We start from the raw sequence: 25,017 nt of genomic DNA on the forward strand, positions 1-25,017 counted from the left end.
TGTATAATGAAAATGAATAGTACGTCTTCCATAGAGCCGCAATGTACACGCGCGCGCGCACGTGTGTGTAAGTACAAGCGTGTTTAAGTGTGATAACAAAAGTAGCAAAGCGAATAAAAGCCTCCCTTGGGGAATTATCGTGAGAGTTTTTCATTTTAGCGATTATAAACGAACCCCTTTGAAAGTCTTTTATGTTTGAAAGTGCCGCCGAGAAGCGCCATTGGATCCCAGTACATGGGGTCCAACTTTTCTTGCCAAGGTCACATCACTCAAGGATTTTGCTTCACCATGCCTTAGAGAATAGAGGAGACATGGCTAACAGTAATCATGGTAATCACCAAGCACAGATTACATAATGTATTATGCATGCACAAAAATTAAAATAGAAACTGAAGCATTCGAAGCAGTTCCAAGCCGAAGCCACGGCCATAGGTTCGCACGTTTCGCGAGTTGTGCTGTACGTCGATTTGCGAGTTGTAGGTCGCTTTTTCCGCAAATATATTCTTTACAGTGAATACGTCTCTCTTATCACAGAGTCGACAGCCAAGTGAGGAGTTGGAGCGATGAAGCCCGGAGTCGTGGTCGCGGACGAGATGTTCCCCGAAGGCGCTGGACCTTACCCAGACCTCGAAGAGGTAAGCTTCGAGAACTGCCGTACACAAACTTGCTTTTTGCTGAGGTTATAACGAGTGCGTGTGACTTGGCAGTACGCACTCGCACTTCTCCAATGCTGGCTTTCTCCGGAATCGTCGCTGCAATAAGGAGGCGGTTGCTTGCACCCCTTGAGGGTTGCCTACCAGTTCTCTTGAAAATGTGTTGACCTGCCATTCAAACTTGCGTCTTGCGTAATACTGAGTGATTGTCTTGTTTCGAACTGTGTTGCCTCCATTTTATGCTGCACCGATTGTGGCAATAATGCTGACAATGTTTTTGTACCCTGCTCTTCGAAAGCTTTCATTTCATGTGCTCAATAAATTCTCAATAATACCACGGGAGCGTCGACCGACGGGTGGCTCAGCGCCTTATCGCGGTTGAAAGCGGTAAAACGATCGAGAATAGACCACACAGTTCGCAAACGCAGAACGTTCCCGGCAGTGCAACCGTCGTCTGCTAGGGTGTTCCCGTAAGTTCGTCGCAACCCCTTTCCGCTTGCCGTTTGTAATGAGCCGTCTAGCTTCATTGCCCGGTACAAGGCGCAGGAGAAATTGCTGTCACCACCCGAAATAAAGATAGCCGGTTAATTACCAGAGGGAAGGGGTTATGTCGTGCTTGTGGAAACACCCTAGCAGACGACGGCTGCACTGGCAGGACCGTTCTGGGCATGCGAACTGTGCGATATATTCTCGCTCGTTTTACCGCTTTCTAGCGTGATAAGGCGCTGACGCACCCGTCGGTCGCCCCTCCCGCGATATTAAAAAAATTCGGCCGCAGTACGTGCCTAGAAGCAAACGTTCGCATTCGGAAAACAACTGAAAACCTAATATGTAACAGTTCAGTGTGTACTATGTATGCTCCCAGTGTGGGGCGTAGCTGACCAGAGGTTTTCCCTTAAGCTTGTAAAACTGGCATAGTTATTTTAAATGCAATAAACTTTACATTGCTGGGTGCAGTGGTTATTAGCGAAAGCGTTGCTGGTCACAGGGCTTGCTAAACTTCTTTTCTGTCACGCTGACATCAGTCTAATTCAGAGCGCATAATGGTGGTGCTGTTTTGAGTACGGTTCCGTCTAAATTGGGCACGACAGTATAATTGTAAACAGGCATTGCCACCTTTCATATATGTTGGATGCTGCGGGAATAGAATTATATAGGATGACATGGAAATAACAGTACATTGCTCTTCATCTGTTGGATTGGAGCATTGCGAGTGGCTTAGCTAAGGATTTGTTGGATAATGCTTGTGCAGCAAACTTCCCCATCTCCTAGCCCACACACATAGCTATCACCAGTGACTGCGTTGCCTGAGGCAGGAAAAGTGATCGCAAATGTGTATTCATTCTGCAGGCCGTGAGCTCACCCTGTGTAAGAAGTGCTCCTTGTACCTTGGTTTTACACCTTACGAAAAAAACACTTGAGTTTAGTTTAATTCTTATTATCTAGATTAACTTCAGTAACTCTTCTCCTGCCCTAAACCGACCTTAGATTTTTTCAAGTGTACTAGCCACATATGCTTTTACTGTTTACAACTCCACCTGAAGTGACATCAATGAAGCGTCGTAAGCCAAACTGCGGAATGAATATGCGAGTATGAGGAGTTGTTCTAATAGATTTTTATGAGCTTACTGCACCCCGTAAATTCACAAAATGGAACCATATTCTTCAGGCAGAACTCCTGTCTTGGCCAGTTCTTGCTTTGCGGTTGATTTTCGATAAACTGTCGGTGTACCAGTTGGCCAGGTGGTTTTGTCAGTGATCCTGATTGTGCAGCCCTGCAGCCAAGCTACCCTGGAGAAACTTTGCACATCACTCAAAATGTCGTGAAATTGCCCAGTAGGATGCAGAACAAAAAGGGAAATAGCACTTTAAAATTGATTTTTCTTCGAGTTAAATTCACGTAAACGCACACAGAGTCGTGAAAACATTACTTAGGAACTGCTGCCTTTAATCTGCACAAGCAATTGCGTGGTGTTTACAAATTACTTCAGTATTTCTCTCAGTCTCTCATCTAAATGAAGAGCGCACATCAGTTTTCAGTTCCACCAAATGTGGAAGCATTTCTTATTCGCACTGCAAGTGAATGCCCCCATAATGAATTATCCTATCCAGTGTCAGCCAATATTGTTTTAATATGAAACGTTTGTTGGCCATCCGTTCGAGCCCATAGGTCTGCAGTTGAACTGGTGGCTAATAGCTGGGTTGTGGTAATTCTATTTTTTTCTGAGGAAGGAGGGGGTCTAACGCACCACAGACACTGCATTGTTTGAGGGGCTATCAGGGGTACCAAAAAAAATCCTGCCACTGAGGTCGGTTGTGGTGTCTGGAAGAGTTGTAGCACTTATTAATACAGTGCACAGAGCAGGAATATATAGGAGGCGAAATGGCCCATTGCGGCAAGCACGGGCAAGCGACCAGATATGTCACAATGAAAACCAAGGGGGACTGCCAAGCTTTGTAGTTGCGAAGGCGAGGGTAGCGGCACCTGATGGACAGAATGATAGCGGCCGCAATTCATTCCGTGACTGCGCAGTGCAATGCCGATTGCGGTGGCCGTGCAGTTTCTTCACCCGCGGCAGTTGCCGCTAGCTCAACCTCTGACGAGCACTTGTGACATTATCTCGCCGCGCTAGGGAGCTTCGTTTCCCCTCCTATCTTATTCTTGCTCCGTGCTGCAGTGCAAGGCTGGGTATCCAAAGAGGAATGGCACTGCTGTAGTATCAAGTAAATTTCGTGCCCACTTATAAAGATAAAAAAAAAATGGCGAAAAATTCCTCGTCACCCAGCATTTGCACCCGCCGCGGTGGCTCAGTGGCTAAGGCGTTGTGCTGCTGAGCACGAGTTTGTGGGTTCGATTCCCAGCCGCCGTGGCCGCTTTTTTGATAGAGGCCAAAAGCAAAAACGCACGTGTGCACGAGATTTTGGCGCACGTTAAAGATCCCCAGGTGGTCAAAATTTAATCTCGAGCCCACCACTATGGCGCGCCTCAACGCCTGCGTTGTGTCGGTGCGTTAAACCCTACAATCAATCAAATTCAGCATTTGCTTGAAAGGCAAAAAAAGAATTCAGCTTCACTAAATTGCTGGGTATCTTGAAGGCTAGATAATAGTGCATTTGATACATATACTGAGATGTGCATTCTTGGGCCACTTGATGCAGGTATGGTGTTCGAATTGCACCTTGTACAGCATATAAGATGCATGCATCTTCTGCACTGCCATGTCCAGGTTGGCAAGAGCAGTGTAAAAGGGACCTCAAGTTTTATAAGTCAAACAGATCTACACAATAGCGCTGAGCTAATTGGTGCATTGTAAAATGTTTACACCAGCGCTGCCAAGGCAGACGCTTATACCACTAAACAGATACAACCGGATAAAGTGCTGAAATCAACTTAACCCTTTCAGGGTCAATTATATATGTGTACGTCCCCTGCAAACACCTTGAAAATGGTCAATGACGTACGTGTACATCTTCGCTTGTATGTTTAAAAATCGTGCCTTTTTCAATAATTTCTCTCGCTTGGCGTGTGCTGCCGCACTGCGGAAATACGTGAAATTTCTTTCTTGCGCCGATGGCTCTTCTTTTCTTTTTTATGCTTTACAACAGGCGTGCGCCAGCTATTGCTTGCACATCCGGTCTTGTGCGGGTGCGCATCAGCTAGTTTTGGTTTCGTTCTTCAGGGCGCTTCCCGCCTCTTGCGCTTCTCCCCCTTCTTGTGCCCTCTAAACTTTTTAGAATTTTTTCAATGACACAAATGATTTTTTCGTCACTTTATGGTCACCCTAAAAATATTGTGACAATTTTTTCTTAAAATAGATTCGTCCGAAGAATTTAAATCAGCAATAAAAAAAAATCGACCCTGGGGGGGCCGCATTTGGCAAAAACATTTGACCCTCAAAGGGTTAAAAAATGTATCTGTAAATGCTGAAACAAACCATTTGCTGGGCTTCCCAGTGTGTGCGATATAGAAATCACTGCAGCAGCTGAGTGGCCAGGCTATGTATGCCATTCAAGCGTATCATAATTGTGGTGTGAACTTGTGTGCGGTCACTTGGATGGAACTCACTTGACACTGCCACAAGATAAAATGGGGATCTTGAAGCAAATGGAAGTCTCTGAGGAGATGACAGCTTTCGCTTTCCTTACAAGTAACGGGAGGAGTCTGCTCAGTAAGCACGGGGGACAGCGGGCCTCGTTGGTTTACTCTTAAGTTGTAGATAGTTGGCAGCCAGTCCGATAACCACTTTTGCGGGGGACTGTTGTATTAGTAGTGTTTGCAAAGGGGTTGTGCCATTGCCTCCTGAGCTGTATGTAGTAAGCAAAAGACTGATAATCAGAGATGAGACATTGCATGAGAAACCAAGTGTTTTTGAAAGTTAAAAGTGGCCGGAAATTGTACATTTGTGGCATGAGGTGTTTCGAAATATAGCTGTGATGAAGCACTGCATTATCTGTGATACATCAATGGTTGCCGTAAATCTTGTTAGTACTTCTATGCTTGTACTTTTATAACTTTCATTGTTTATCGCACCATTCTTACTGCTGTAAAATGAATATGCATTACATTATGGTGCAAATAGCTCGTTCAGCAAGCTTATAAGCCGTGCTTAATTTGCGTTCGCTTTTGCCGGCCTCAGCCAATCGCACTGCTGTGCATAATACATCATAGGTTCTGGTGCGGGAGATGAGCTAGTGAGTTTCATGGCCATTCCCTTTCTATGTAGTTATATAGCTTATTTGAGCGAAGTGTGCGTTAAAAGTGGTGTCAGTATGATTCTCACGAGGCAATCTTTTGGGTGAACCAAACTTGTGCTTTGTCTGCATGGCCCGTTTAATGTCCCCTTTCTGAACTAGTCATCATTGCTTTTGCTGCAAAGTGAGGAAAAGTAGATGGTAATGTGGAGGGCTTTGTTATAACTAAGCAATCCTTGGCGTGCTTTGCAGGCTGGGGGTTCCAGCGGCCTCCTGATGGACCTGGCAGCAAACGAGAAGTCGGTCCACGTGGATTTCTTCAATGGTACGTGATGGAATAAGAGTTTAGGTTGGGATTTTCTTTTTTGTGTGCGTCAATTAACGCTGCAGGGGCTGTAAATTGGCTGTTTTGTGTGTGGATGTTGGTTAAGTAGACTACAGCCTTGTTGTGTTGTGTCATTTGTGGTTCTTGACACTGCATTGGTTCAGGAATCTGAACAGGGTGTTGAGCAGCAGATGTTCGGCACCACTGTGTAGAGACAGGAGGCTGGACAGGAAAAAAAATTTAGAATTACGTGTTTATGATAAAAATAAAAATAAAAAATACAACCAAAAGTAAAAAGCTAGTTTAATAGAAATTGCACTAATGGTCAACCGTCCTTATATTAAATTATTTGGATTGGCGGTCTGTAGGGGAGTTTTATTGAATGGTTTTCGGTATTGCCAGGGGAGTGTAGGTAGCCACTGTAGGAAGGCGACATGCAGCTTTTCAAGATTGAGCCAGCTGTTTTGTTGGTTGAGTGGCAGATGGGGTAACCGTGAACTGCTTTGAAGCGGCAGGCTTTACATGTGAGTGACGAGATGCGAATTACAATGCATAGGGACAATTCATGGTCTCTTGAAAATCTTAAGAAAGCGGTAGTTATCACATGCGAGTGTATGTGTTGTTGTGCACCATTTTGAACGCGAGACTATAAGGAAGCCTCTAAACTTCATTCTGTGGTTTTGAGCCATAGTTGTGGGTCAAGACCCCTTGTGAGCTGTTGAAATGTGATGTGTGTCACCTCTGGCAACATCGACCCACATGGGTATTCTGAAAACCGCTTCCTGTGCGGCTGTAAATTTCTTATATGTTAGTTGAGTCGGAATTTGGTGTGTGCTTGGCTTCTGGCACAGCATGGGTGTTCCGCAGAAAAGCCAACTTGCTGAGCCAGACGCTGTGTTATTGCAAATAGCCTGGGGGATGCAAATTCCTCGTGACAAAGCCAACTCGAATCATTGCTAGGAACATGTAGCACAATGAGGGAGCATTGAAGAGCGGTGTTTTTGGATTCGAAAATTCCTGTGATGCCTTCCTAGCAATTTTGTCTGATATTTTCAAAGTGATAATTCTGCAATCTTGACTAGCGCCTCTCATAGTCAGGGCCATCGTGTTGCCAATAATATGCTTCCAGCATAGCGGTGTTGTGTCCAGATTTCAGTCACTCCCAGTCACAGCTCGTTAGCACCCGGTGGTGTGCGCATTGAGCACTTTACCTATAGAAATAGAAATAGCTAATAACTTTGTATTTAGACTAAAAAGGTACTACCTATCCAACATCTTATGAACTCCCGTTCTTTTTGCTGTTGTCAGTTTTATGCAATCCTTTGATTTTAGTACCTGTATAATGGTGGCTGCTGTATTGTATATTTATGTAATGGGCCTGAACTAGCTTCGGCTATTGGCCCAACAGTTTGTGCTAAGTATTTTAGACTATTTGATGGTAATAAATAAATAAAAAAATAAATCGTGATGTGCTTAGCTGTATAACTGGGCAGCCTTGGAACGGTTTGTAAGGACACCCGCATTTGTAGTGGTAGTTCTTTCTTCTTCATCATCAGCCCATTCATTATATCCACTGCAGAACGAAGGCCTCCCCCATTGACTTGCAACTGCTCCTATAGTGTGCTGACCGAGCCCATCCTTGGCCACCAAATTTCCGTATCTCATCCCGCCATCGAGTTACCGGTGTTTCCCTACTTCCAGTCCCATCTCTTCGTACCCACTACATTACCCAGGTGGTCCATTCTGTTGATTCGATCGAGGACATCGCCCACTCGAGTTTGCTCTCTAGTACAAGGTGCTCGCTTCCTATCTCTGAGCTTTACCGTAAAAAACTGCGTATAGTTCGGACCGCATATAGTCGGAGGTATGATTCGAGGATAGCAAACATGAGAAAAAACGTTTTCACATGACTATAGTTCGAGGAAAACAGAAAAATGCATTTTATTTACACATTTGATTATTCGTCGTCCTCGTCTGACGCACTCTGTTCCGAAGCTCCCTTGTCGGAAATGTTCTCCCACAGCACTTCATCCTCCGTGCCATCAAGTGCGTTTGAGGTGGAGGCCACAAAAAGGCCTGAAAGGCCACAAGCAGCTCTTCGTAGCTTTCTGGCAGCTTCTGCGAGACCAACGTACACCGACGTAGGGAGAACCCAGCGTGGTGCATGAAGCGAGACACCCAATGCTTGCTTGCCTTGAAGTCCGCCCGCTGAATGCCGTTGTCTCGAGCGATCTCCCTTGCCTTTGCTTGCAGCAGCTCGATGTTCACAGCGGGATGTGCAGCTTGTTGCTCCCGAACGAAGTCCGTCAGTTATCGTTCCACGTCGGGAAACGCTCCATTTTTTGGTCCCCAGAAACTTTTTTCTCTGGCCGCTGCATGCAAAAAGGGTTTCCTTCTGCTTCCTCCAACCGTGAATGCTCCGCTCGTTCACGCCGAACAGCCGCTACGCAGCGCAGTTGCCGATGGTTTCGGCAGCAGAAATAACTTTTCTTTTAAAGGCAGCCGAGTACTGCCTGCGGGGTCCTGACATGGCGTAAAATCACAGGAGTAAAATCGTGGCCGTCGTGATGTGCGCCAAGTGATTGCAATGGCCACTGTTGCACGCCTGTACCTGTAGGGCTCTAGGACTAACGCCACCAACGCCACTAACGCTACCTAACGCAGAAGTGCGCAGACACTGATGATGATGATGATATCACCACCCAATTGCGAAACCGAAACCAAAACTGTGAATTCGGGCCGAAAATTTTTGGGATCCGCATATACAGTCGAACACGCATATATCGAACTCCAAGGGGATCGTGAAAAAGTTCGATATATCAATCATTCGAAATATACAATATGCCATCTAAAGCTTATCTGAAAGCTCCGCACATCACAGAGCTTTTCACAGTTGCGACAAGCGGTAACTTGAGGCGCAGCGTTCGATATATCGAATGTGCCCATGATCGGGAGCTCGATACACGCGTACAGCAGCGCTATGCTATTGCAGGGGATTTCCAAGGGGATGTTCAGACTGTTCGATATAGACAATAATTCGATATAGGCGTGTTCGATATATCCGTGTTCGACTGTAGTACGGGGCCGAAATTTCGCATCCTAAAATTTAAAAAAAAAAAACCCCGGGCTATACGCGGGTTTTTACGGTACTCCTGTCACTCTTCTCTCCGTAGCTCAATGTGTGCATTCTTCGTTTGGCCCGGTCTTCGTTTTTCTGTGGCATTGACCATGTTGTGCCGTGGATTTATGAATGGAGGAGTTGAGCTCTGGTGATCCCTTCCTCGAAAGCAACTCTGTGCAGGCAGTCACACTACCTGATCTGGTTTGGCCCTGCACCTGTGCGCATTTCTAACTGGCCTAGGAACCTGTTGTCTTCACCATCTAGCTGGCATTTTGCATTGATTCGTGTTTTGGAGCTTGTACCCCTGTCATACGGCAAATCTAATGTCATTCAAAGTGAATGACCTTAGCTGTTAATGACATTCGGTTCGGCCTTGCAGGTCTACCCGGCGAAACAAATGTCATTGCATTGTGAGAGCGGTGATGATTAGCGAGCTCGCAGAACCGCAAAATTATAAAGTGCATCTAAAATGTTGTCACACATAATATTGTTTAAAAAGAGAGCAAAGGATTACTTTTTAAAAATAAAAGTAAGAAAATCACCGGTTTAGGTGACAGTAGAAATTACAAGCCGAGACAACTCCGCAAAAAAATTCATATTAGGGTAGCTTATGCACTGGGGACGAGATTTTCTTTTTTGTTTGTACTTGTTTGTCTTTCTTTACTTGAACACCAACACGAAGAGAAAAATATAAGTGTACTGACAGTTTTTAGAAACAGTATTCTTTGGTTCATTACTTTATTTCTTGTCTAGTGACACACCACTGCTGTCGAGGCTACTCATTTGGCCGCCAACTGAGGTTCGGGACCTCAGTTGGCCGCTAAATCTCATTCACCTCAAAGGCTACTCTTGTGAAACCCAATTATTGTGTTTTACTAATGATTTGTTCTCTGCTGTTGATTGCGGTTCGTTTATTGATTGTGTATTTATAGACTTCTCTAAAGAGTTCGATACTGTATGTCATACATTGCTACTGCTTAAGTTGAGTAAACTAAACATTGACCCTAACATCCTAAAGTGGATCGAATGTTTTTTGTGTAACCGTGAACAATTCGTAACTGTAAATGAATGTGACTCTCCTCCCACCCCTGTTACATCAGGTGTCCCGCAGGGATCCGTCTTGGGTCCTTTGCTTTTCCTAATATATATTAATGACTTACCTGATAACATATCCTCTTCCATTAGGTTATTCGCCGACGATTGTGTTATTTAATGTGAAATTCTATGCCCTGACGACCCTGATGTCCTGCAAACTGACCTGAATAACATTTCCTTGTGGTGCAATACTTGGTTAATGAAACTTAACGTATCTAAATGTAAATCAGTGAGGATCACTAGTAACCCATCAAAAGCTACAACCCCCTCGTACCTGCTCAACAACTCCCCACTAAACAACGTTTCTTCTTACAAGTACCTTGGTGTTGTCGTCTCTAATAACCTTTCATGGCAGGCTCACGTTGATTATATAACATCCAATGCTAACCGCACTCTTGGTTACTTACGTCGAAATTTTTCTCTTGCTCCAGTAAACCTGAAACTACTTCTTTATAAAACACTAGTCCGGCCAAAACTTGAATATGCGTCTTCTATTTGGGATCCTCACCTTAACACCCTCATAGACAGTATCGAATCCATTCAGAATCGCTCTGCACGTTTTATTATGTCTAACTACTTTCGGACTGCAAGTGTCACGTCAATGAAAGCCAATCTTAACCTGCCTAACCTTTCCCTACGACGCAGAAATTCACGTCTGTGTCTCTTTCATAAGATTTATCATACTAATAGAGCCCTCTCCGATTCACTGTTTTTGCCCCCAACCTACATATCATCCCGTAGTGATCACCAATACAAGGTTGGCGTTCCTTTCAGCCACATGAACCCATATTTCCACTCTTTTGTTCCAAAAACGTCCGGCGACTGGAATCACCTTCCAGCATTCATTGCATCAATCACTGACGCCAACGCCTTCAAAACAGCCATTTCGAACACTGAATTGTAATTCCTTGTAACACTGCCTTTTTACTGTATATTTTTTGTTAGCCTACTCCTCTCTGTAATGCCCCGTGCCTTGAGAGTAAATAAATGAAATAAAAATGAAAATGTCATCTGGTATTCTCGTGTAGCAACAAATTAATGGCATTTGGAGCGAATGACATTTGCTCTAAATGTCATTAGATCTGCCGTGTGACAGGGGTATTAATCAGTGCGGCCGTACAGCTTACTGTCGGTTGAGTGCTTGTTACGAACCACAGAATGCTTTTGAAATTGCCATTTCTCTCGACCTGATTTTAAGAGCTATCCGTTTCAGCAGTTATGTGTCATTAGCATTTCAGTATTCTCATGAGTGGAGTGAACGGTGTATTGGGGAGCTGTAGCCAGCAGCATTGCTGTGTTTGTGCGTTTAGTACGTATAGTTCATTCCACAAGCTACGCGCAGCGCTGTGGAGGCTACAGTGTTTTCAACAGTCCGCCCACTGGGAGCACCTAACTCACCGTGAAGGAAGCGACAAAAGGCATTGGGGCCTTGCGGTGCGTGCCACTTGCCCAGAGGGGAGAAAGAATGTCCTTTCAAGGTCCCCTTCACGGTGAGTTAGACGCGCTCAGTAGGCAGACTCTTGATGACAATGTAGCCTCCACAGTGTTGCACGTAGCTTGTGGTATGAACTGTACTTGGAAGGCTGCCGTTGTGCAGAGTCAGTCTATAAGTTATCGAGTAGCTAAAGCAAGAAACTTTTCAAAAGTGCTGAACAGAGTAATGCGGCTTTTATTTTTTATTTATTCGTACCTCAAGGACCGTTTTGGAGGCATTACATGAGGGGTGGGCAGAAAAAAAGGGAAGCAAAATACAGTGGAAAAGTATAAAACAAGAAGGGGTTACAGATCAGGGGCGGTATTCTCGTAACTGTCCCTTTTGAAAACGTCCCTTTTGCGCCCCCTTCATCGGGATGTACTTCCGGTTAAGCAGTCGGCGTTGACAGTATGTTTGCCGCGCTTGCGTTACGTCACTTCCGATTGTTTGCTTTTAGCCAATCAGGACTCGCCAAAAGGGACACTTTTGAAAGGGACGCAAAAGGGACAAAACTCGAGGATACCGCCCCAGTACACAATTCTTCTATCACATACCTAAAACGACTGTTGTTTGCAATAACGAATAGTTTGCAGGAAGATTCTTCTAGTTGTTTGCTGTATGAAACACAAAATGATTGCTGAAAAGTTGTAGTGTTAGCGCATGGTGGGTAAACAGTGTTACGATGACTATGACGCGAGGATGTAGGAGCGGGTACACGACTCTAGGCTCTAGGATCTCTAGGCTCTAGGTACGATATGAGGCTCTAGGAGCGGGTCGCACGTGCGAGCTGCAGAATGTTAAAAACCACTGTTCCTTAGTATCTTGTTGGTGTGTTTTGACATAGACTGCTCTTGGTTTATTTTAAGAGGCTCCAACTTTAAAGGGAAATTATGAAAATAATTAATTTCGTCAGATTGTATCACCACATCTCAGAGAGACCTAGCATCGTTGTCGTGGCGCCCTTTGCATCTGTTGTCCTTGTCCTATAAAACCCTTAATTGCCATCCGCATCTACACTCAAAGAAGCCGCGCACTCTTCATTGCTTAGCATGGACTAGGTTCAAGCACAAACCTCTCGTTCATGGTGGTGCTCATGCCTAAGAAGGTTAGGCTGAAGCTGACGTACTTTTGAAATATACAGTTTGCAAACAGTATCAGAAGCTCAGGTGTTTTTATGTGCTCGTAGCCTTTTGATGAAACAAAGCTCCAAGTGACACCTTTCCTCATCATTCCTTCAGGGTAACAGGGTCATTCCATGACATTCTAATCTGGTGTCCGAAAAGAACAGCCTCCTTCACATGTTTCTTCGGAAGCTGACAAAGTCAGCTGCTGAGTGACGTTTCATCAATTGCACGCTAATCGTCGTCGTCGTAGGCGGTTCCCAAAGTCTTCGAACAGGGTCGACTCCCTAGTCACAATGGAGTCGTGTGTCTGCAAGTAGAAAAGAGAGTGCACACAAGGCAATCTGCTTTTCTGTAGCGACACGCAGAATAAAATGCAACGTCCATAACTTGAAGAACAAACACCGCCTGACCTACAAACACAGTGTGCAAAACTGCCACATCAAAATTAATTTTTTAGCTTGAGTTGCATGTGCACTGTAAAGGGCATGCATGCTTACTAGAAGGTGCCCCCGGGTGCATCTGAGGCTATGGTGAGGTGTTAGCAGTATGGTGCTGTGTGCTGGGCTGTTTCTAGTCTAAAAAAAATTCTATGCAGGGTCTGAGTGTTCATGGGAAGGGAGCATTGTCGAATCCTGCCATGGCTGAATGTACCGTATAATGCGGAATATAGGTCGAGTTGGAATGTAGGTCGGCCGCCTTACCTTGTAGCCGAAAAATGCAAAAAAATAATAATTCGGCACACAACATCGTTTTATTGAGGATATAACTTGTTTGGGCTCAGATTACTCGATAAATTTGTCTGAAATGTCGTTGGACGACTGCTTCTCACTGGCTGTTACCCACACAGCAAGTCGTCCTCAGTGCAGTCTAGGGAATTGCTTACGCAGCACTTCTTATTAAACACTGACAAGACCATGTCATCGTGAAGCAAAGCATGGGACATTTGTACGCAGACTGAAGCGAGAGCCAGTCTGTGCAGGCAGCCAGCAAGCATCTTGGGATATCCATTTATAGGGACGTCGCACGATGCTTGCAGACAAAAGTCGCCACTTTGTACAGCAGCACAAGTGCACAGAGCAGCGCCCATGAAACGAGGTCTTCCGGGAGTTGCATACCGAGAGCTTCCCCTTCAGCTAATGCCAGTAGTGTATACTTCTTTTGGTGACACCGAACTGGTGCAAGGCGGACACGTCGTTTATTTTTAGAAAAACCCCAACTTTTCTTTTAAATGCTGCTGTGAACTAGCACCAAATTCCTAAACTCATGTTTAACAAGAAAGTAGCACGCACATGTGACGTTCAGACATTGATACCGGCAGCCGACGGCGTACGCTGAAACTCGGAAGAGCCGACGCACGTCCCACCCTGCGTTTGAGCAATGACCACCCTTGGGAGACATCACCATACTGACACCCCGGTGGCGATGGGGGTGTCACCTATGTGCGCAGAGCAGGCAATGACCGTCCATCCGCCAGTTCCCCGAACCAGCACGCACCTGCAGAAGGCATAAGAAGGCCCAGCCCGCACCCCCCTCAATCGCTCTCTCACCACCTGCTGTTGTTGGAGATGCCGTAGGAGACGTCTGAAAGCGCTGCTGAGTCCCGGCCGAGATCGAGACGACTATCGTCCCTCAGATCCATCTACGCAACCAACGAGCCCGCAGCAGCACTTTGAGTTTGCCCCCACGGCCCTGCAGCGCGTGTGGACGTCACTGTGCCCTGGAACGAGAGTCCCGACCTTCCCGGGCCAACAGAGCAAGTGCACCCATTGTGCCCCGGCCTCAGAGTGAGAGGCCCAGTCTCCGAGGTCCAGCGCCAGCCACCTTCCTGACCCGCTCCTACGAGTCACACCATCTCGCCGGGTGAGGGCGTCGGCACCAGCCCAGCTTCATTGCTAATTAAATTGTTTCCATAGCCAAACCTGTGTGGCCGCTTTTCCCTGCAACTCCGTGTGGACCCACCTGTTTGGTAGCGTGACGCTATCCACTTATCGGTGGCGTCACACACACATTCACTGACAGCAAGGGAAGCAGCACAACAAAGATGGCAGCGCGTTGGATTTGATGGTGGTGGCGATGGTGCTGCGATGGTGCCTTTGTGGCTTGGGTGGGCTTGTTGGGTTGCCCTGTTGCCAGATGACAACTAGAATTAGGCCAGTTTCCGCTATATAGACCGAGAGGGGACTTCTCAGAAAATTTTTTGGTAAAAAAGCTTGACCTGTATTCCGCCTTATATGGTATTACTGTCACGGAAGTAGGGATAAATTACTCAAGTGCAGGGATGTTGTGACTTATAAGATCTGTGTGGAGAATGCAAGGATCAATGACAGAAGTGAGATGTCTGTCCTGCCATGAAATTCTGAATTGCCTTTGTCAGTTAACATGGAAAATTGGGCATGCTGGTAGTACATGCTTCACGGATAGCAGCACGATACAGGACAGAGGAAGAGGCAGGACGGCAAGGACTACACTGAATTTCTAACTCATTTATTTTGAATGAATTAATTTATACATGCCATCCAGTCAGAGGCTGCTCGGATGCGGATGTGTAGAAAGGTCACATCTTTTTCAGAAAGCGTAATGGGAACTCCGCTGACGCATGCCTCCCCAAGTGCTAAAATTCGTTTTGTTTCTACTGCATGATGATTCAGACGTCTTTTGCGCTTCCTAATGACGGAAGTACTTTTCAAGTCAGGTGAACAATCTTTGTAATTCAAACAATGGCTTGCAAGAAAACCTGTATCTTTTTTCTCCCGTGCATTTTTCACGTTTTGTTAGCTCCCTCGCCCTGCCGTTAACACAACCTATCTTTAACACGTTTCTACGCATGCACAGATGAGGCCCTCTGGTTGGACGGCATGTATATACTGTGTTTTATTCAAAACAAATCATTTGGAAGTTTAGCGCAGTCCTTGTTGCTCTTTCTCCACCCCTGTCTTGTTTTGTGCTACTGTCCGTTAGTTAACTTCATAATGATTGCAGCTAAATTAGTCAACATTATGTATATCCGTGCAAACTAGACACAAATTTTCGGTAGATTCATTGATCAAATGGACGATGAATGGAGCTATTCATTGAATTTGCATAGAATACACTACACATCCTAAGCAACAATGCTTTCTTACGCTTCTCACTGCCCTTTAAAGGGGCATGAAAGTGAGTGGCAAAGTGTCTAATTACCTTACTAGTTTAAAACCTGAAATGCTCTGGCTGTTAAAGGTTTTCTTTGGGCAATACACTTGCATTTTTTGACCAGAAAAAGTGCTGTGAAGAGGCATTTTCTTCTCACCATCCTCTCCACCAGTTTGCTGACATTGGTATGAAGGCACCCCGGCAAGTTGACAGTGCTAAATGTAGTGATTACTGGCATGTTTAGCCCGTACAAAGTGTGCCTAAACAAATAAGAACTCAATATTGACGGTGAAATGAATGAAAATTGAAATTTTAAGGCTGAGGTTGCAGGAAAAGGTATGGCAAGCCAGTGTGGTGTCATTTGCGGTAGTTGGCACGGCAGCCACGAATGGCACTTGGTGTCTTCTGTTTTGCCGTCTATTACCAACGAATACCCAAATAATAAATTACATGGGCTAAACGGCGCAATACATCCACACATAACTGTCAAATTTGCTTGACTGCCGCAGTACTGTGCCTACAGTGCTGATTCGTTATGAATATAATTTGGACTGGCACTTCCATTGCAGAACTCATCAACTTCCTGACTACCTGTGATTTTGTACCCCTTTTCTGTCTTCTACGCTTTATCTTATCTTTTCTTCATATGCCGCATGACAAAAATACGGAGTAAAAAAAAAAGAGAGAAAAACTGCATCACCTTTAAAGTGTTTATTAGACAAGTAAGCCCATATAGTGGTTAGCTCATAAAACACCATTCTAAAGTTTGTTTTGTCATTATTCAGTAATGGGAGAATTTTTAAAGAAAACTTGTGTCCGCTAAGTGTGATAAGCGGGTGGGGTTATCGCACAAAACGAAAATGAAAAACATGCTGCTAGTTATTACGGTACATCATTGTTTGGTTTTCGTTATGAGGGTGCCACCGATAAATCGGTAGGCAACTTGCATTTGTCAGCTTTACGGTCTGAAAGGAGTCTGTCAAGTTCACTTAAAAATATCGACCTTAAGATAGCTCTTTATTCCAAGCAGTTTTATTGTTGCGCGCATTGTTTAAAGTTTTGTGGAGGTCCTAAACGCTATTAGGACCATTTGTAAAAAAAGTTACGTCAGTTTCGCTTTTGTTCTCAGAGCAGAAAATTCATATTTAACAGTGCCATACAGTTACCCAGCTGTAAGCCAATTTGTCATACAGACTTCAATGAACGCACTGCTCCATGCAAAAGCATGGCACTCAATTTTTTACAGATCTGTACCTGATTTCTGCAGTAAGAGTGCCAGCTACAAGTAGGAATTTAACTCCCAGCAGGCAAATATCAGTTTGGACAAGTTTCCAGGGTTGCTAGTTAAAGCGGTAATGAATTTGTTGGAGCTAAGTTTTGGAGGTTATGTGCAATTTCTGCAGAAATTGTTAGAGGAACAACTGGAACCATGAAATTTTACCAGGAGGAAATGACACGTGAGTGCATAATTCTACTTACCGTGCAGGTTAACCCTTTTGCTACTGCACTTATTGAAATCAATCATGTAAATCAATGACTCCTGTGCCCAATTGTATATTGCATTCCAGGTGTTTCTAAGACAAGCAAAGCTGTCTGGCGGTTTTCAGAGGAAATGCCCTTTCATAACCAGTTTAGTATTCTTTTATGCAATAGAATTGTGATTTTAGGTGCAAATTCGTATTGCCCAATTCCTTGCGACTGCTTCTGATAAAAAAAAGAGCTTAGTACTCATGATGATGTAGCATCAGGGCATGGCTCTTGTTATTGTGGCACCAATGCTGAGTTGCAGTCAATTTTTCGTAGTTGGATTTACACTCTGGCAGTAATTCCTAAAATCGGCTGATAATATTGGCTGATAACTAAATCTAAACTGATAATCGGCTGGCTGATAACTAAAGTCTTCGGCTCTGAGACCCTCGTCTGTGTACCCTTGATTTTATAACTAGTAATTCTTTTTGGAAATAATAAAACTTCAAAGTCGAAGTGCTCATTAGTAAGGCACTTTTGGATTCTGAGCAGTTTTATTTGTGGTGCGTGCGTTGTGTGGGTCCCTTCGTTTGCAGACCATTTTCTGCAGTTTCGGTTTTGTTTCTGAGCTGTTACCCATATTTGGTGCTACTGGTTTCTCAACTGTGAGCCATTTCACCATGGCTGCTTCTTTGCACTGTATTGTTTCTTGAAAAAAGCGTGTCACTCGTGATTTTCATGCTTCTGCACCGAACTTAATGATAAGTGTACCTGCGGCAATTTGAAAGATAACAGCCAGTTGTCTGGTATCAGTTTGAACAAGTAGAGGACTTTAAATCGAACTGGAATGTAGCCGGCTGTTTGCTGTCAAGTTTTGTTTTCAGTGTAGAGTGGTTTCTTGGCTTCACAAGTGGGTGGAGAATCTTGTGTGGGCTGTAAATGTAAAAATCTGTCATTCACAAGGTTTATACATTGCACGGAGACAATTTTTTTGCCGCCAGGAATAGAAAACCATCATGCTTCTTCAAGGGGACCGACCAAAATCACAGAGAGTTAACTTGAAAATCTGCTTCACTGCTTGGCACAAGCCCCATGAAGCAAACATCTCTTTTTGTATCTGGAAACACGGTAGGGTGCAAATTGTTTACCTTTGAGGAAGTGTTTTCGAAATGCTTACCTATTAAATATAAATTCTAAATTTATTTTGGTGTTGACATTTTTATATACAACTTTTTTTCGTAAATTTTTTTAAGGCTGCGTGATAATTTTCTTAAAGCTGCACGGTAATTTTGATTTGGCAAACTTCTTGCATTCCCAAGTATTGTTGTTGTTGTTGTTGGAAAACATTCATTAAGAAAAATGGAGAGGGGAGGGGGAGAGAAAGAGTTAGGAGCGGTGGGTGGCCATCCTATTCCGGTAGGCCTCGCAGATTCGCCGCCGCCTTCGCCCGAGAGATCAGGGCTTCCTGGTCCTCGAGCTGGCGACTGCGCAACGCACTCTCCCATCGCTCTACAGAAGGGGGATCGGGTGGTTGGGGGTTCAGTGGGCACAGCCAGACAAGGTGCGGAGTCGTGTTGGGAGTGTCGCAGCATGCGCAGTTGGGTGCATAGCAGGTGGGGGAGATACGGTGGAGGGCAACGTGGTTGTGGTATGTGCGAGTTTGGAGTCTTTGCCAGATGCAGGCATCGGGAACAGAGAGCGAAGGGTGAGGAGGGGGATAAGTGCGTCGGGCAGCCCTGTAGTTGTACAGGATGTCGGTGTAGGTTTGTTGGAGGGGGATCAGAGCAGAGAGACCGTGGTCTAGGTTGGGGCGGCAGGCCTCGTCTGGGAGGGCCCGGGTAAGAAGATCGCGGGCTGTGGCGTGAGCCACTTCGTTCCCAGGAAGGGATGTGTGGCTCGATGTCCACACGATGCGGGTTAAAGGTAGAGTGCGGCGTTGGGACAGGATGTGGAGTGCCAGGGTGGAAACTCTGCCTTGAGCGTAGCGACGGCAGGCGGCTTGAAAGTCCGTGAGCACCGTGACAGTTGGAGTCGTAGCGTGAGCGATGGCGAGGGCTATAGCGGCTTCTTCTGCCGTGCTCGTTGATGCTGTTTGCAGGCTGGAAGCAACGAGGGTGGTGGCGTCCGAGCGCACTACGGCAGCTACGTGTGCTCGTTGTTGGGGGTAGGGAGTGGCGTTGGTGTAAAGGGCAGTTGAATCACTGCCGTATTTTCGCAGAAAGAGGCGGGTCCGATGCTGTCGTCGTCCGATGTTGTACGTGGGGTGCATATGGCGTGGGATGGGAAGCACCCGTATGTTAGCACGTTGAGCAGTGGGTATTCGTTGGGGGGTATCGGGAGTCTGCTCTACATGTCGACCCAGCTTATGCAGCAGGTGTCTGCCCGTTGGGGTGAGCTGCAGTCTTTGCAACTGGTTGTTTATGTGGGCCTCCATCAATTCGGTGAGAGTATTATGGAGGCCGAGTTGCAGTAGCCGTTCGGTCGAGGTGTACACGGGCAAGCCAAGCGCTGTCTTGTAGGATTTCCGAATTAGAATGTCAGTTTTGGCCTGTTCTCGCAGTTTGAGAGCGAGGTATGGAGCTCCGTAGGTGATCCGACTGGTTAGCATTGCTTGGAGAATGCGGCAGGTGTCGGCTTCTCTGAGACCGTGTCTTCTCGAACAGGTTCGTCGAATCAGATGCGTTAGTTGTGACATAGTAGTTTGTAGTCTGGGGAGATACGCAGCTCCGGAGCCGTCGTGGTGGTAGTGAACCCCCAGAATGCGCAGAGTCTTGACAGTTGGGATCAGTTGGCTGCCCATGTGTATTGTGGGGTCGGGTGTCGGGTTCGCTGGTCGTCCTCGGGTCGTGTTTCTGAGAACGAGGAGGGCGGATATAGATGGGGCACATGAGAGTCCGCACGTACGGAGGTAATGCAAGATGACGTCGACTGCTTGCTGTGAATGGTCTTGCTGGTAACCTGCGGAGCCTGTGTTAGTCCAGAAATGTACCCTAGGACGGGGAGCAAGTGGGCTGGTTGGTGCAGGTTTAAAAGTGTAAGAAACAGCGCAGAGGACAGGACGCAGAGTAGAATACAAACACGCGGCGATGACTAACAACCAGGTTTTATTGCTTGCAGGTGGCTTATATACACATCTACAAAGCAATGGAAAGGGAAAAAGGAAATTACAGATGGCAAGGGAGGAGGAAATTTGAAAGATACGCGATATCATTTTCATACAGAAGCACGGAAGGTTTCATACCGTTTCATACAGAAGCACGGAAGAGCATGAGATAATCAGCAAATAGAGCGTGATGTATGTCAGGTATCTGTGCAAGTTGTGCCCCCTTTGCTATTCAACATGTCCAGAGTATTGTAAAGAAAAATTTAAAGGCTGGCATTGGTGGGAAGGGCATTCATATAACCTTTTGGAATGACCCGCTGCAGTGGCTCAGTGGCTAAGGCGTTACGCTGCTGAGCGCGAGGTCGCGGGTTCCATTCCCGGCCGCGGCGACCGCTTTTCTGATGGAGGCGAGATGCAAGAACGCCCGTGTGTACGACATTTCGGCACACGTTAAAGATCCCCAGGTGGTCAAAATTAATCCGGAGCTCTCCACTACGGCGCGCCTCATCGCCTGCGTTGCATTGGCGCATTAAACCCACAATCAATCAATCAACCTTTTGGAATGCTACATTATATGCCAAACCAATGACCTCAGCAAAACAAAACAAAAAGAATTGTCGAGTGCATCAACACGGTTTTCCCCAGTTTTCGAAAAAGTCATCAATGTGTGCTAGTACATTGAGTCTTGTGAAGGGGCTCGTTTTTAAAGGGACACTGATGTGATATGTAAACATTGCGGGATTACTTGCGCAAATTGTAGTCCGGAGTCCCCAGGCCATGTTACGACCACTCTGGGCGCGTTTACGCGATTTTATCTAGTAGAAAAATTAATTCGAAAATGCTGTCCTTCTCTCTTTACGCTCGCCCATTTTCTGCGGCGTTTTCGTGTGACGTCGAGAGGAGCCGAGCTCGCAATTGGCTGCGCTACTGCACGGCTCCCCGGCCTTCAGACAGTCAGCCAGCGTTTCGTCCGCCGGTCGCCGACGGGTCGTCGCAATTCGTTCGCTCAGTTGAAACGAAGCCAGGACACGTTTTTGAATGGAAGAATGGGCCTTTCTTGACTTGGAGCTAGATATAGTGTACAAACTAACCAAGTAAAGGTCGCTTCACACAAGCGCTGCACAAGCGCACATGCGACGCTTCACTGACTGGTACGCCAGTAGGAAAATATAAGGCCTCTTGAAGGCGGGAGAAGAGTCAGCGAAGTCAATATAGGTACTAAGGAAATAAAATCAACTGATATTTTTACCGTACAGCGTAAAACTAGGGTGCGGGAAGCACTTTTTTGCGCTGGGCGAACAAGCACAGCGGTCAGCAGCACGACTACGCATCTGCGAACGCTTTTCCGGCTACGAAATGCAATTGCTAGACGTGAGCTATTGTGGAAACTCGAGGGACGCTTACTGCACGAGCGCAATACAACAAATAGTCACCTAAGCTGCTTGAAATGCCAAAACTAAATAAAAGTGTAAACTTGTTTACAATATATACCTTGTATTACCAGGGTCGCCGAGCCCGCTCCGTGGCCCAGTGGTCTGGGCGCTAGGTATGTTGCCGCAAGTGTTTTGCAAGTCACGAATTCGAGTCCCCGCGGGTACGTGCTTTTTTTTTTGTAAGTTAGCTTTTTCGTTTTCTGCCGATGTTTTCTACATTGAGTTCACCTTTTTTTGGGCCGCAACGTTCATGGCTCCACGAACTAGTTCACAGAACGCGCGCAGGCTGGTACTGGCGCGCTAGCGACTTCTCGTTGGCGTGCTGTTGCCATAAGCACCGACTGCTTGCGGGCAGTGGGCACAGGCCAGAATGAACAGACCCTTGGCCTGGTGCGAACACGCTTTTTACGGTACAGGCATGAGTGAGGCAAGCTCCAAATATGGGGGAAAAGCGCATGACATTTGGGCGTCTGCGGGTACGCGGAGGGCGTCCATGCACTGCGTAGGCCTCGGCTAGTGAATGCTACGATTCCAAGCCGTCCTGGGAGGCTTATCTTTATGCATTTTTACAGGTGACAACATGGCAGAAGCGCGGTACGATGATTACTGAGTTATTGAGAATGCCCATCCAACAACGCCACCGGTTGTGTTTTACAGAACCGAAACCGAAACTTGTTTGGTTGCTCACCTTGGGCATCGTCCAATCACGGTGCCCGCTCCTCCTAACGTCACAGCTTTGGTTGGTGCGGCCGCCGCAAACCGCGCATGGTAGTTTTTCTTCTTTCGCGCTTTGTAAAATAATTACCGATTTGTCAACCGGATAAACGATGAAAAGTGTGCTAATTTGAGCCAGTCTACGCAGTGCAAGCAAAAACGGGAGCTTGACAAATTCACTTCAGTGTCCCTTTAATGCAGGGGAGAGTTTCAGTCAGATTGCGTGAAATACGCAACAGTTTGGCTGTGTCAATCTCCACAAGGCTTATTTTGTTTTTGAATGCCTGGTTAGTAGGCTTTTTAGCTGTTGGTGCTTGCAGTTTTCTTTCATATTTTAAATCGTCATGACGTCTGTTAGGTGTTCCCAACAGTGAAACTTTTTCTTTCCAATCTCTTTAGTTGAGGAAACAAAGCGATTACCTGATTTTCTGTTCTTGGCATTTGAATGCTGGCTGGCCTCCTTAATGTCTAGTCGAGAAGACACCGTCTGTTGAATACATGGAATTGCAAATGCCTTGCTGAAGAATTTTTTAGTCTGCGTAAAAACCTGTACTGTATTTTCCGGTCTATCAGTTGCACTTTTGTGTTAGTCGCACCCCCCTCAAAACGGCAGTTTTTCCGAAAAAGAAAACATATAAGTCGAACCGGTGTATAAGTGTGTGCAAAACACACTTGCTAATCAGGTAAACCCGTAGAAGATAAGTTTGTTAGAAAGTTCAGCGAAAGTACATGGTTGTGGCAGCCGCCGCCTCTGAACGCATTCCCTGGTAAGCAGGGCTAGACATGTGCAAATACCATCCAAAGTCTGTACAGAACTAACTTCTCAGAAATGGTTTATTGATACACAAAGACGGCATGTACTTACAGACGGTGTTTAGGCAAAACCATCGAAGCCTTGCTAACTTGCTCCGACTTGCTAACAGATAATTCATTCATTTAGACGATAGTTCTGTGTCTCTTCACGTGCGCTGACATCACGCAGCGCAGAGGCACCTTTTCAAGAGCGGACCATGTGCAGCCGCTGCGTACCAAATTAATTCCATACATAAGTCGCACCCGGTAGATAAGACGAACCAACGAAAATTTCACAAAAAAACTGCGACTTATACATAGGAAAATACAGTACATTTTATTCAGTAAGATGAGCAGTCTTGGTGCTGCCTAGGCTTCGTTTAACCCGGTGCATTGCTGCTATTTTCTGCTGTAGGTTCAAACATCTTTGAACTGACTTCAGTGGTGACATACGTGGACGATGTCCTGGAGCAGTTGTCCCAACCAGGAACAAATATGCTGCCGAACTGTGCCAGGCTGAATTCATAGGCGTGCGCACATATGCGAATAGTTAATCAGCACTGAGGAATTCTGAATTTTCACCTTACTTCTCGTGTTATTGCTTGTTTTCACATTCCGAATTCCTTTACTCTGTAGTAGTAAGCTTTATGTGTATTCCTATCCACCAGCAGCGGGCGAGCAGGAGGGAAAAATTGCTGCAAAAGGTGTCTCGACCTATTTAGTTGTGACGCTGCCAGCAAAAGTCATAATTCTAAGTGAAAATATGGCGGTACGTAAGAAGGCCCCCTGAGAAACAGCCAGGGTCCTGTAGCATATTCTTGGGTTCACAGGGCAGCAGCAAAAATGTGGTGCAAGAGTAGATGGGAGATGTGCTCTGTGTGCCTGCCCTTTTTACGTCATGAGGTGCCCCATCATTGTACTTCAAATCACCCAGCACAAAATGTGCATTGTTCAGTTGGGAGATTATGGGCAATTTTGAGCAGTACAATAATTTGACTAAAGTAGTTTCATTGTAAAGGGGCCTGTGTGTGTTAACATGAAACTGCGTTGTACTAATTTCTATTTCTTGTGAGTTCATAAGCGGTGGCATCTGTGCACACACACACACACATGAAAAAGGGAGACAACAGCCAAGAGGTGTGCACTGCTTAGCCTGGAAGCCATGTTTAAGTTCTGTTTGGTTTAGGGTACATTCTCAGCTGCTGTCGTTTGCGCCACAATTTGTCGGGCACTGACGTTCTCTTGGCGCTTTGCCATTCCAGATTTCGACGACCTGTTCGACGACGAAGACTTGCAGTGAGACGAGAGGTCCCTCAAGCGGTCACCCACACCGTTTTGTAAATAGCCCATCCTCTGCCATTGAATAAAGGACAGCAGTTTTGCCCTTTACACTGTTTCAGGTGCACTAGTCGTTTAATTTAAATTGATTTAAATTCGTTTAATTTATTTTAATTTAAATTCGCTTAATTTAATATTCGTTTAATTTAAAAGCTGCGTTTGATTTATGCAGCTTGTTTCAGCATGTGCTTGGGCAATAAAATAAATGGCAGGAATTTTGTACAAACACGGCCAGGAAATGTAAAAGTGTTTGAGGGTGTTCTGACAGATATTAAAAAAAAAGCAGGGGCTGCTAATTGTAGGTGAATCGGAAGCAACGGATAAGCCGAAACTATGGTTTATAAAGAGTGCTTGCTGCACTGTGGGGGAGCCTGCCAAAGCACTGCGGCTCACTGTGGTGGTGTTTGTGTGTGCAAGTCCTCTGCTACCAGCAACGGTGCAAGAGAACAGGTGCTGCACTGGCACGTGAAAAGGGTGATAGGCACTGAAAGGAAACAGCGGATAGCAGGAGCAGGCAAGCTTGTGCACTGCAAAAAAGGTGTAAGGTCACTGTGAGT

General features: G+C 45.7%; 1 protein-coding gene across 3 annotated transcripts; it reads left to right on the forward strand.

Moving 5' to 3' along the window:
* Positions 1-336: 336 nt before the first annotated feature.
* On the forward strand, positions 337-24,511 carry LOC144169124 (COP9 signalosome complex subunit 9). Of its 3 annotated transcripts, none has more exons than XM_077698152.1 (4): positions 337-457; positions 535-635; positions 5,598-5,670; positions 24,385-24,511. In XM_077698152.1, exons 2-4 carry the CDS (start codon positions 564-566, stop codon positions 24,420-24,422), a joined length of 183 nt encoding a protein of 60 aa, XP_077554278.1. In that variant the 5' UTR covers positions 337-457; positions 535-563; the 3' UTR covers positions 24,423-24,511. The 3 variants fall into 3 exon arrangements, with proteins under 3 accessions (XP_077554278.1, XP_077554279.1, XP_077554280.1); XM_077698153.1 differs by having other exon boundaries at positions 422-476; XM_077698154.1 differs by lacking the exon at positions 337-457 and having other exon boundaries at positions 483-635.
* Positions 24,512-25,017: the final 506 nt, after the last annotated feature.

The sequence above is a fragment of the Haemaphysalis longicornis genome, unplaced genomic scaffold (genome assembly GCF_048455015.1).
Source record: "Haemaphysalis longicornis isolate Haplotype H1 unplaced genomic scaffold, Haemaphysalis longicornis Haplotype H1 scaffold_2, whole genome shotgun sequence".
Classification (NCBI taxonomy): domain Eukaryota; kingdom Metazoa; phylum Arthropoda; class Arachnida; order Ixodida; family Ixodidae; genus Haemaphysalis; species Haemaphysalis longicornis.

Bases quoted from the DNA above. Each gene is read 5' to 3' on its own strand.
- LOC144169124 (XM_077698152.1), top strand. From the start codon at position 564: ATGAAGCCCGGAGTCGTGGTCGCGGACGAGATGTTCCCCGAAGGCGCT. The intron at 636-5,597 runs GTAAGCTTCGAG...CGTGCTTTGCAG, and splicing joins CTTACCCAGACCTCGAAGAG to GCTGGGGGTTCCAGCGGCCT. The intron at 5,671-24,384 runs GTACGTGATGGA...TTGCCATTCCAG, and splicing joins CCACGTGGATTTCTTCAATG to ATTTCGACGACCTGTTCGAC.